Genomic DNA, 13,921 nt, shown 5'->3' with positions numbered 1-13,921 from the left:
TGGAAGGAGTCCTTAAATTATGAAACTGGACAATCTGGACTAAGGAGACTGAGGACAGTGCAATAGTGCATCTGTCTTCATTCTTGGATGTGGCTGACTAGGAACTTCTGAAAATCTCTCCTAAAATCAATTTCTTTTGCAGCAAAATTGATTCTATTGACAGCAAAAGGAATTTTTTCCAGTAATGTCTCATTGCTCTTCAGACATTTTTTATGAGGTTATTTGAAAATACAATTGAAATAAGTGAATTTAATTCATCTGATATACTGTGTGCTCTCTTAAACATGGTTCTTATTGTATACCTTGCAAGATCAGTGGAATTTTTTACATTGATTTTGTTTTTCAGAAAACAGGGACTATTTTACATTAAAATGAAATAATGTTTCTCAGTTAAATTTAATCCATTCTGTTTAGGAATATTTAAATATTTTTCTAATAACAGTTTCTGATAAAATAAACACTTAGTTCCCCTCTTATTAAAAATACTATAAGTGAATAAATCAATGATAACATAATTCAGTATACTTTTAATGATTGTTTTTTTGTGTGTATCTTCTAAGACAAGCACTGGGAAGTGTTCATTGTTCTTATCCCTGCAAAAACAGTATCTTGAGAAACATGTCTTGCAAAGTAAGGGCCTTCTTAAAAACAGCATGCAGGTAGTCTCAGAATGAATGTGACCTCTAACTAATACAATACACTTAATATTCACACCTGTGCTAATAACAGAATAAGGTTGATTTGTTCCTAAAACTCCCAGCCAATTTGAACATGCTGTGTCAGCAGTTTCAGGCGAAAGAGGGAAACTTTACTTATCCTGGTAGCTAACCTTAAACATGATTTCGAAACCAAATAATCAGCTAAATGGCAAGCTTGAGGCCCAAGAAAAGCTCACTGAAACAAGCTGTTATTTTGCAGACATTTTTATATTTAGGTTAAAACACTAAACATGCTTGTAGAACAGTTCTGCTCTTCAAGTTACTTTAAGAAACATAACTTAATAAACCCAACTTCTGTTCATCATTAATCAGGTCTGTATTAAATGTATTTTGTACCAGCCTAGGCCTCAAAATGAAATCAGACACACTGCTTACAAGGATGCCATTAAAATAGAAGCCTGTTGACACAGTTATTTAGGTGTATACATGCTTGTCTATGCAGCCCTCAGCTGAATGTGGGCTTTGGGAATCTTATTGCTGAAGTTCCCATAATGAAAAAAAAAAAAAAAGAAACAAAACAATAGGATGATGTATATTTATTTTTTTTATATACTAAAAAATATCCATAAAACCATACTTTAACATTTTCCCTCATGCAGACTATTTTTCAGTTTGCTATTTCTGGGGGGTTTTGGTTCGTTGGCTGTGGGTTTTGTTTGTTCATTTTTATTTTTTTGTATTTACTGGGTTTTAATGTTATTTCTGTTTTTAAGTATCTGAACCTGTACCGGCATCGTTTTTATACTACATTGACAGAACAATGCAACCGTTGAGACTCAAATGCTCAGAAAACATCGGCTGAAAAAATTAATGGAAGATCCATTTCAACAAGTATTTCTTAAATTAATGAAAACATTTATATCACTGTTATATTAAATCAATTATAGGAACTGCCAAATTCTGATATAATTTCAAACTGCACAGAGAAAGTGTGTCATATTTTCTGCCAAATAGCTCTTTTACTTTCCCTTATTAGGCACTAGGATTTTCCCCATTCAACCTCATTTGTATGAAAGCTTACTAGGTATTTTTCATGGTTCTATTCATAATTGTGAAGGCAAACTCAAAATTAAGTAATCATATTTCCAAAATACTGACATGTGGACAGTACAAGCACGACTGCTTATGTACTCAATGTGACTGTATCATATATTCATTGACAATGCGGTTTTGCTTCCCCCCCCCTCTTTCTCATTACATTGTTTTTTCTTGGATGGCAAACTAAAAAAAAAAAAAAAAAAAAAAGAAAAATCAAACAAACAAGTTTTTACCTAAATTCGTCATGGGTATAACCATCAATGGTAAAAATATGTATTTTGGAGGGTTTTAGCTGCAATGTCCATATGAAATGCATTTGCAAGACTAATCTGCTATCTAAAATGCAAAATTAATCAGTAAAGTCCAGCAAGACAATTCAAGACACTGCATCCTGAATTACTTTATCTGAATTTGAATCACAATATGGCCAGCCCATTTAACCTTTTAATACTAAAGATGTTGGTTTCTTAAAAGTACTATAAAAGTCAACATGCATACAAAAAAAGCACGTTAATTGAAGCTCAGTTACAGAACTGCACTAATATTAATAACACTGCCTGCCACATCCATGCCATTTTATCCAGCAAGGGTAGGAATAAACCGAGTACCCCAAATCCACAGCTGATACGGTTAATCTGAAATTCAAGGCAAGCATCCCTTGCACTAATTAAAATGAGGGGGGAGAGAAGGGAGGCAAATATCCTGATGATCTGGTTCTATAATCCCACTTGCTCTCCCAGAGGAAGAGAGAAGCATCTAGGAACCATGCAGCATTTTTTACCTCGCCCCAGATTTAAAGAGTGCCCTATTCAATAACAACTGCCTAAAGTGCTTTGAATTCCTAGAAGAAAAACTTCTCCCTCATAAAAACAAACCACAAAATTTAATGGAAAAATTGAAATTCATTATACAAAATGAGTTGAGACACTACAGGGTAATATCAGGCTCCTGATATTTCGCCCCTGTACTTCATCAGATATGAGCATTTCCAGTGAAAGTCCATGAGACTGACGGCAGGACTCTTCTGGTGCTTGGAACAGGAAACAAGTCATCTACACACTCTCCTAATACAGTCACCATTTTAGACATCCTGAGTCACAGAGGCCCAGTAAGGCTCCAACTGAAATTCTGAATGACTCGACAGGATTTTGTCATGCAGACAGAAAACGCTGAGGGCCTTCCTTCATCACTTCACACCACAGCAGGCTGGAAGCTTACATGTTTGAGAGAGAAAAGTGTTTTCTTTACAATATCACTCAATGACACGTCATAGGTGTGTTTACTGGGTCAGTCTGGGATGGCAGAATTTGCGGTGCCTCACCTCACTGGTTCATGGTGAGGCACCCTTCTTTGAAGGTTACATTTATTTAGAAATAGTTCTCTAGAAAAACACATGCCACTAGGTAGCAACTTCCTCTCCTCTTTAACCCTTTTTAAAATTGCCTGTATTTCATTGTCATGATTTTGAAATTCTACATTTATAATATGGACAAAATATGAAACTCTGCTTACAGAAACCTCACGATGTCAATCTTTATGCTGGTCTTCAGTCAAGGGAATTATACCCCTGAGACTTGATCAATGTCCAATTTATTTAAAGTATAACTATTAACTGCACTAATAGCTATCATTGATGGTGGTGATTTTCTGCCTGAGACAAACAGATACTTCATATCTGTAGCTTGCCCTTACCATCATTCTCCTTAAGGAATACAAGAAAGAAGAGGACATACCCGTGTAGACACAAGCTGATAAAATATTTTTTTAGATAAAACTGATGTTTCATTCCATTCAATGTCTGTATTTCCTAATACATAATAAATCTCATGCTTATTATGATTTTGGAATTTATTTACATCGTTATTGTACTGTTTTGGCAGATTAAAAATCATATGTATATAAATATATATGGCAAATATCAGGGTACCAAACATAAGCGCTGTTTGATGATGAACTCTCTAAATATACTACTGTGTACAGCCTAACTTCGATCCTCTACATTTTACAGAGTTGAATAACTTGAAATATTTGGGGGATGCACTGTCGGGAAATATTGCATGGTTTTTGGCTTTACATAAACAGCATAGTCTGACATCTGTGCTGAAGCCCTAGGGTTTATGAAGCATGAAAAAGGCCTCCTGCCCCATGTCCTAACTTTTCTGCTGCAATATAAAAAAGCCTAGAAATTTTAGAAAATAAAAAAGGGCAACAATGCTTAAAATTGAATGACCTGAATAATTATGCAGAAAAAGGCATTGTCTTGTTTCAGCACTGTTGGTTCCTCCAGTACAAATATAAATGTGCTCTGTAGAGTTAATTTTGCCATCTCACAAAGGCATTCTTGCATTGCCAAATGAGCAGTGCCTGACTCTTTTGGTGAGTGGAACTTTGTGAGAAAATGTAGTTGAGCAAGTGGGAAAGTGAAAGTCTGTTTCTTTAGTCTGCTGAGAAAATTAATCCTGTAAAGTACTGGTTTACTCATATTCCACATGGTGGGACATAAAGCTCTGGATTGGGCTGGGCTACACATGGAGTCAAGGTTCATCTTTGCTCTAAGGAGGAGAAAGTAGCACAAATACTGGCCTATCATAGCAACCAGTACTGACGAAAGATGCCACTGCAAAAGTGTGGGCTTATATTAATAGGTACATACAGCAATATATACATATATCTGCCATAAACTGAAATAAGCACACATTACTTAATGAACTTACCAGCCTGCGGATCTCTCTCTCACATTCCCGCTTTATTCTATTAATCTCATCCTGATGGGACTGGTAAGCCATGCGCAGGTCAGCAGCCTTCGTTTTATCTGCCTGCATGATGTTGTTCAAAGCTTCTTCAAGCTGCTTTTTGCCAGATTTCAACTCCAAGATCTCCTGTTGCAACTTCAGTCGTTCACCATCGAACGCCTTGCGAGCCTCCTCCTTTGCTTCACTCAGCAGCGCTGTCTTCACTTTGTCAGCTGCCCCGTCCCGCAGGACATTGACTGTCGACTGCAAACGCTGAATTTCTCCATCTTTGATTTTCACCATCCTCGCTACCTCCTGCTCATGTTGCCGGATCAGTAGCTCTCTGACGCTCTGAAGTTCCTTCATCTTCTCCTCATGGAGCTTGGCTTTCAGTTCAGAAACATAGGCAGTATGTTTATGCTGCTCCTGCTCCCTTTCTTGCTTGACCTCTTGGATCTTCTCTCTCAGCTTACCCACCTGGAACATCAATATCAAATACTGATTAGCAAGTGCTACCACACTTCTAAAAGTCACCAAGGGAGCTTTTCCTAAAACATTAAAATTCACCCCGAGTACTCAAAGACAGAATACCAGGCACCACTCTCCAGTAAACAACTGGAAGAGGGAGAGAAAAAGAAAGAAAGGCTTGCTTCCCTATTATAGTGTACCAGAAAGGCTATAATGTATTTCATCATACATAGCCTAACATCTTTCTACTATCCCTATCACAGTGACTGCCAAAACATCGGCTCTATACATGTACTTCTCATTTAAAGCCAAGTCACAGGCAGGGATTTCAAAAACTTGAGTTTTTAGCTTGAGTGGCAATACAAATATACATACCAAACAGTGCTTCATAGTAAAAGGAGGCTACCAAGCAGCCGGATGTTAGTCACTGTCACAATATTCTTAGACTGCTTGCATGTATGCTATACAAAGCTGGATCTGTAGTCATACACTGCATTTAATTTATGCTAAACTAAGCTAGATTTGCAACTTGCCTCAGAGTGGTGCAGAAAGAATGGGAGATGTTTGTTAATATTCAGACTATCATTTACTATGAAAGTATAATTAAAATAAAGTATTTTTGCATGGTCCTGAATTCTACTGTCAAAACAAAAGTGTTAAAGCAATAATACCAGCTCAAAAGAGGCCTAGAAATCTTTTTTTTTTTTTTTTTAAAGCAAGATGGATCTAAGTAGCCACTTGTGTGGGCTTAGAAAGATATGACTTAGGAAGAATGGGACTTTTTAACTCTAAAGTCTCAGATATAACTCATGCAATGAATCCAAGATTACTACTTAAATAGAGTGATAACAAAATGAGGCCAACATGTTACTCATCAAACCCACAGCACTGACAATAGGATTTCCAGAGCCTGAACTTTACCTGAAGTCTTCAGATAGCTGGGACAGCAGCCTTTCCCTGTGCAAAATGTGTTATAACCCTATTATTTTCAACAGTAACTTTGCAAATTAACCAACTCAAACTTACCCTAGATTTTAAAAATCAAAATACAATGAAAACAAAAAGGAAAGAGGCTGGAGCAGGAGAGGGAGGAAGCGATCTTCCATGGACCAAACACCAGCTGGGAGAGCACTGTAATTACAGCTGTGGAAACGGTAACAGCTCTAAATCCTCTGAAAAAGCTAAAAAGGTAAAGGATCTCCAGTCCTTTCCAGCACCATCAGAAGCAGACTTTATTACACAGGTACTGTTGCTTTATTCCAGGATGATTCAGATAACAGACCTTTATGAAGAAAGATAATTTGTTTATTTATTTTTCTCCCAAAATGGTAGGGCTGGCTATTGGAAATTACCTGCAGGCATTATCTATGTAGTATTTTTTCTGTTGGATGACATTTAGCTCCAAGCCCATTATGGATAGCACTAATTTTCATTGCTTGCATTAGGGTTCCCAATTCCATAGGAGAATCTAAGATTCTCCCACCCCTGCCTGTAGCATGGGGGTTGGACTAAATCTGTAAAGGTCCCTTCCAACCCAAAAACCTTCTTTGATTTACAAATGAAACAACACTCATTATCTGCTTAAATCTATTAATTATTTCCTTACTTATGAGAGAAGAAAATCAAAATAAGACTGAGCAATGAAACCTAGTAACAATACACAGGACAACACACTCTATAATAGCATACATAACCAAGGTTAATACAGCTCCAGAACTGCAATAATTTAAAGTTAGTAATATTGTACATAAAGCATTCAACAGAAAGTCAGTTTTGAATACAACACATTAATGAATGTGACTTCCTAAAAGGATGTTTAATACCCAAGAAACGGACTCTGAAATATTGGAGGAGTACTTGCTCATTTTTGTCTTTCACTGAACTGAAAGAAAACAACATCTATATGAATTCTTGCTGTCTGTGAGGACACGTATTAAACTACTCTAAGTAATTGAATATTATCATATATCACTAGTCATTTTACTTAAAAGCTTCAGCAACAGCAAAGTAAACAAGAAGAATAAGAACCCTTCTAAAACCTCTGGATTTTCACACTGCATCTTAAATCCCTCTCACTCCTCACGACCCAGTAAAAGAGATGCATACTAATTCTCAAGGTCTTTGAAATCTTTTCTTGTTATTGGGTCTTGTCAAAGAAGGTGGGAAGTTAGATCTGTCTCTTGGATCTTTCCTGAAAGCAATAAGCTGCCCTTCCTGCATTCCCTCCACCCCTTTTCTTCTGTGCACTGTGCAGATCTGGACATGTCTGGCTTCCAGAGCAACTGACTAAATGAAAATAGTAGTGTGGCATTCTCCCATCTGCTTACATCTCAGTTTCAAAATTAATTTAAACTTTAAAGCAATTTCTCTTTTATTTTTTATCTTAATGAAGAAAACAGTTCTGTTCATAGGCAGAACATGGAGTATAATCAAAAAATGAAGTCAATAGGGAAACAAAGTCAGGCAGGATATCAAGGCATCAATAAAACAAGTATTTTCTGTTTTTCTAAATGAAATTTTTAATAATCTCTGCACACTGATACAAAATTGTTGACAAAGCAGAAGGTAGATTCTTGGGAAAATAATGCCTCAAAGTCATTGCTTCTTCTCTTTCCTATGACTGAACAACACCTGATAGGAGGATTTTCTTTAAAACAATACAATTACAATATCATTGGATACTTGCACTCCAGAGGCAGCCTCACCAGTGGTGAGCAGAGAGGAAGGATCACCTCCCTTCACCTGCTGCCAGCACTATTCCTAACACTTTCTTGTTGATTCTTCCAAATTAATAATAATCATTGCTTAATATCTGTATATTGATGTCTCACACCTCCCCCTATCTGTTTTACAGGGTTGGAAATTACATTATCATGTCTAGCATATTCATTCAATTTTGAATTGATTGAAGTAACAGCGCCGCATATTCTTAATAACTGTTTCTTACTGTTCAATGTTTGATAAATGTTTAAAATTCTCTTGTTTTAGTGATTTTTTCAAGTGTTGAGAGTTTCAAATTTACATGTCAAGCACAGAGAACAGCTGAATTCAAATGCCCTTCAACTGTTCTCAGGAAACAACCTACCCTAGGGCATGTGCTTCCTTGTGATTCCAGTCAGTAGAGGAAGGAGCAATTATACATGGCTTTACCAATACTTCATCCATTTCCCTGCTCCAAGAGGGTTACCGTATTTCATTCCCAAATGCAAAACCCTAGTGCCTCCTTGCTATTCAGTACACTCCTTATAGCTCAGTAAGTTAACCAGCTCCTTTCTTATTCCATACATAGCACATGGGAATAATGTTCATTTATATATATATGTATTCAGTATGTCTGGATTCTCAAATCAACAGCTCTATCTAGAGTTCTTCCACACATACTGCCCATAACTCATTTCCATATGACATTTTAGTCCCCAGTAAGTAAAGCTGTTTTGACAGTATAACATGTTGTCCCCCTTTAATTTCACGTATTGAAAATACTTTATTTTTTCAACCTATAAGGAATCACTCTTACACACATATTCAACATCTGACATCAAAGTTCAAAAAACCCAAAGAAATCTAGGAAAAACAGGACTTGGAAAACAAATATAAAATTGTGAGGTGATACAATGGCAACTGAGCTGAAGCATCTCATTTATCCTAACTCCTAGATGTGTTCTGATCTCAACTCTATAAATGTACAGTCACAAGCAGAATATGGATATTTAAAAGCAACAGCAGAAGCTGTTGAAAACAGAGCAGTAGTTACAGCAAACCCTACAAACACCTTGCTATCAAGAACAAAATATTACCTCAAGTATTGGAAGACTATCTTCTCATATTTGCTAATGACCACAGTAGGAATAGGTACTTTGTAATACTTCCTCCAAAACATTGATGGATCTCAGCTTAGGCATTTATAAAACCACTGAGCTCATTGATAGACATTTTCCTGACTCTGACTGCCAAAAGCATGCTCATTCACTGCACTTCTCTGTGCTTGCTGCACTGGACTTGAGAGTTCAGTTAGAGTGATTCTTGCCTCCATTGATGTTAAAATAAGTATAATTTTTTGTGCTTTGATCAACTTTTTTTTTTACTTGATACCCAAATTTTGGATGTCTTCCAAATATTTCCAGTAGCAGAGAGGGCAGCGCGTGAGCCTGTATTCAGTTCATGCATTTCCTTCTCCAGACTCTGCACAGGTGGCAGCAAACCTACAATCCCAGGAGCACATGCTGTCTGTCAACAGGCTGCCCAAGCCTGTCAAACAAGTGCTCTCGAAACAAGGGACAGTACAAGAGATCTAAGAGAGGGCCATAACTTTTGCTTCAACCCTTAGGCAACATAAACGAATCCAGCAGCTCATAAGTCAGAGGCACAACACATCATTAGCTAGATCCATAATATTCAGAGAACTGCAAACATTAGTTTTGTACCAGGTACTTCATAAGCCTGGAAAAGAACAGTTTTACAGAAGTTTCTCTAAATGGCTCAACAACAAATGAAATAAAATGAACTGGGAAAATATACACAGAGTTTTGAATGTCTTACAGGTAAACATTTTATTTCAGGGAAACAGGTATTTTGTATGTTAAGATTAATTTCCATTAGTGATGTCTCTCATCAATTAGAAGGTTCTTCCTCGGATAAATCATTAATATAGACATTTACATGAGGGACAAAATACTTGAGGAGAATTAAATTAAATTAACTGGCCCTACAAGAGTTTGTTACCTTTCCTAATGCAGTTATGTCCCACAGGCCAAACAACTGTCTGTTTAGCAGCTTTAATACGTCCTCTCTTACCTCTGTTCCAGTGAAGCCATCTAATTTATTTAGCTCTCTCTAGGCACAGTGTTTTTACTCTTCTGATACCAGGTCATAATTTCCATTGGTTTTGCTACTGATTTTTAACCTACATCCCAAAGAGGAAAATCTCTATGGCTTTGAATTACTCATCTTGTCAGTCAAGGCATCTATGCAACTACTGCACACAAAAAAGAGGCTGTTGTCCTGATGGTGGGAAATCAAATACACAGTTCAATTTCAGTTAAGTGATTTAAAGCAAACACAGCAAAGCTGTGTGAAAGAGGATGAAGACTTCTTCCGCCCTCACCCTTTCAGAAAGGCATCCAGTATGCTGCAGAATTTACTACAGTTTGTACTGTGTACTTAGCAGAGCTCTCTGACTGTAACTTCCTCTTCCATATTCACCTACACATTACATGCATGAGCTCACTCATTTCTCTGCACATATACATACACAATACACAGATGTATCTCCTATAACAGACACAACACACAAGAAAAGATGCAATCCTCAAACTGTAAATAGATAAAGAGGTAACCAAATGGAAGCAACTCTTACGAGACTGGATACAGGTAAATAAGCAGACTAGTTATAGAAAATATTCCTACAGCTGTTATGGTCTTGTAGCTGCACTTTATTTTTACTTGAATCAGAATTAAAGTTGACGTATTACAGGGAGAGCATTAAACTTGGAGGTATATAAGGGCTAAACTCTTCTTAGGGTTTGTGGAATCTTTTTGTAGATTTTTTTAGAATCCGATTAATTTAAACACTCAAAATTAATTCATTCTTCTGTCCAAGGTAAGGTAACTCTGTATGCTCTTTAATGCAATTAGAATTAAGATTATAATAAAATGATATCTGTATTTCTACATAAAAAGTGACAGAAAAAATTAGAAATAAGACAAAATAACTAAAGAGAAAAAGATCTACTGAACGTGCTAGGTAGACAAATATTGATGGATATGTTTCATTAAAAATAGGATGCATCATTGAACATCTCAGAGCAATGGCACATATAACCTAGCAAATCAAATCAAGACACCTACACAGATCATCTCCAGTTAATTTACATTTTCCATAAGAATTTAAAGTGACAAGCTTTGAATATGGTGCTGATGTATGACTTTGAAGACACTTCTGTTTACAACATATAGTTTTTGGTGCTAAAATCAAACACAAAACTCCCCTGTTGCCTCTAAGTCACACTGAGATAATGCCATTTGTATTGCTGCGACTGCAAATTTTGGTGACCGGGTGTTTGGGGATATTTACTTCCCTTTGCGCATTATTAAAAATGCTTGGCTCCAGTTTCAGTTCATCAGTGGTTCTTCTGATTTCATTTGTCACGGTTTTCTTTTAAGGCTAATGCATTTTTGTAGTGAATTATTTTGAGATTCAAGCTCTGCTGATTTGAAAAAGTACTACTGTTAGGAAGAATGGTCATAAAATACAAATACCTTGCTTTTTTCTTGCTGGAATTCTATCTGGATGTTGGTTAGTTTAGTTCGTAGCTCCTCATTAGCAGCCTGAAGGGCTTCAATATCCATGTCGGACTTCTCCCCCTTGGCACGACTTTTCTTTGACATAATTGTTTTTGAAGTTTAAAATATCTCTTTTGCTCCACACTGAGCTACCAGCTGCTGCCTCCTGCTTTCAACATTGAAGAGCCATGTAGTATTCAACAAAATCATTCACACAAATCTCTGCCATCATAGGAGCAGTCTCTCATGTCCTGGAAGAAACAAAGCAGTGGGAACAGAATCAGGCTACCGCATAGAACAGAATCAAACATAAGACTTTACATCCAGTCTTAAAGCACACTGAACTTCCTTGTAGTATATACTATATTGTGTAGTGCAGTAGACTTTGAAAGAAATAGATCAGAAAATAAGCTACACAATATTTCATCATCTACTCTAAACCCCATCAGCCATAATCTGGTGTCCACAGAAATAAAACTCTTTAAAGTTATGATGAATACAGTGCATAAGCAGAAATGATATCTTGTTCAAGACCTGTCTGGACCATGCTCAGGATTTCCAAGAGGCACAGGGACAACCATAAATTAACTGAGTCTGGCGATATTCAGTGGGAATGGTTTATTTCCTGTAGTAATAAGGAAGCACTTCTCACATTACTGTATCACTGATATTTCATAATTGTATTATTCATAATAATCACTGAGTCTTACAGCATCAGGATATATGGAAAACTAATCACAAAACTGGAAAAATATTTTAAAATTACTTCTTAAAAATCATATATAAAAACTGCTTATGTTCATGGTTGTTGCTGTTTGAAATGCCCTAATCAAAACACAAAGGTGATTTAACTTCATTTTCATTCCCCAGCATGCCTCTAAGCTTAGAAAGTATTCAATTATTTAAATCAGCTTTGCGTTATATTCAAGAAGAATATCAATAGCAGACAAAGAACCCTAATTGCAGTAATTGGGAAATCCCACGATTAGTTTGCTTCATGGGTAGTTATGGAAGCTTAATATTCAGGTTTTTTTTCCCCTCTGCTCTCCTTTAAGGATAACCTGCTGCTCCACAAGAATAAACCGAGCAACACATGCAATCAATGCTGAAATAGTTTCCAAACCCTTTACTCTTTTTAAATATCCACAGTATTTTAAATCTACATAATTTTCATCATTAAATTGCCTACAAAGCAGGTGGGTTCCTACTTTAATACTGAACTACGTTCCTGGAGAATTATATTTCCAAGAAAATTGCTACTAAATTGCTATCAAAAGGTTGTTCTCTAAAACATACTCCTACCTGGGAATTATTTTAGCAATTGCATTAGAATGAAAATCACAGGCATTCTTAGCACATACTTTCTAAAGGGTTAATATCGAATATCTCATGGGTGCACAGACAAGAGCCATCTGGTGACTTCAACTAAATACATTCTGTATGCATTATATAAAGAATATATGGAGAGAGTGTATAAATACTTTTATATATATATATATATATATATATATATAAATACAGGGTTTTTTCTCCTATTTGAGGACTGGTAAACAGAAACCAAGGAGTGAAATATCTTGAAATGACAAGTCAACACAGACAAAAAGTGAACAGAACTCAGGACACTAAATACAAGTCTTTGACAACATTCCTGTTGAGTTTTTTCATGCATAAAAAGGAAATGAAAACAGAGAAGCTATGCAAATTATTTGCTAGAACAACTTAATTTAAATAATTATTTTCCCTTATAATAACAGATGTCTTACCTCAAAAACTAATCTGCTCCTTAAGTTCATTATATTGGGTATTTTTAATACTTAATTTGTGAAAAAACAAGAAAGATTTTAATTGCAAACCACTTAAACAATGGGTTTGGTTTTATGATTTTACACTATTGTTTGGTTGTTGATTCAAGAAAAATAAATCAGCAATATTCTTACAGTAACTTGAAAAAAGCACCCTTCAGTGAGCAGAAGAAACTTCAGGAATTATTGTTCTTAATAAAGGAATTTTATGTTATTAATCTGTGGAGTTTCTCTGATGCTAAAGACTAAAACTAATAACTACTTAATATATTTTATCCAAAATCCATAACTGCATGGAAAACTTAAATTCAAAATTGGTTGCTAATTCAAATTGCTGGTAATGTCTAAAGAAAATCTAAAATAATATAGATGTGCAAATCCAATCTATAATAACTCCACAGCATTTACAGTCTTGGAAGAGGAAATGAACTGTTCCTTATCTCAAAGGCCATCTGGGTTATTCAGATACTATGGAAGAATTATTCCTGAAACTCCTGCTAAAACAAAATTCCAGATGCAGTCAGATTATATATGATTTAATTCAGTACGTGGCTAACTTAATTACAGAAACCAAAAGCCATCCCTTACTGGCCTGGCTGCATGAATTTTAACCTCATTAGATCCCCTTCTGCCCCCATCTCATGTTGGAATAAAGAACATTTTGCTTTTACATCAATAAAATGAGAGAGCGAGGTAACTGTTTTATGCAGACACTTGACATTAAGATAACATAAAAAGAGATGTTAAATTTGGAGTGTTTTGAAATTACCATGTATATTTTTATCGGTAACAACTCCTGACCGTACCATGTTCTTAAACGTATTATGATAATAGTATACTATTCCATATGAATAGCTGAACTTATATTTATGCACTTCAT

The 13,921-nt window shown here is 35.9% G+C and overlaps 1 protein-coding gene across 8 annotated transcripts in view; it reads right to left on the bottom strand.

The window, feature by feature from the left end:
* JAKMIP1 (janus kinase and microtubule interacting protein 1) overlaps positions 1–13,921 on the bottom strand; it is a 135,479-nt gene that overhangs the window by 65,680 nt on the left and 55,878 nt on the right. For all 8 annotated transcript variants that reach the window (XM_061379895.1, XM_061379896.1, XM_061379894.1 and 5 more), the window contains 2 exons: positions 11,216–11,490; positions 4,472–4,966 (listed from right to left, as the gene is read on the bottom strand). In XM_061379895.1, coding sequence (XP_061235879.1) covers positions 4,472–4,966; positions 11,216–11,344 — 624 coding nt within the window. In that variant the 5' untranslated portion in view covers positions 11,345–11,490. The remainder of the gene's footprint in view (positions 1–4,471; positions 4,967–11,215; positions 11,491–13,921) is intronic.

This window comes from Neopsephotus bourkii, unplaced genomic scaffold (genome assembly GCF_033783945.1).
Source record: "Neopsephotus bourkii isolate Nb327-2 ecotype Australia unplaced genomic scaffold, CSIRO-AGI_Nbou_v1 NB_1780, whole genome shotgun sequence".
In the NCBI taxonomy this organism is placed as follows: domain Eukaryota; kingdom Metazoa; phylum Chordata; class Aves; order Psittaciformes; family Psittacidae; genus Neopsephotus; species Neopsephotus bourkii.
Note: the sequence above shows the minus strand (reverse complement) of the source record. Positions and strands in the feature narration are given on the sequence as shown.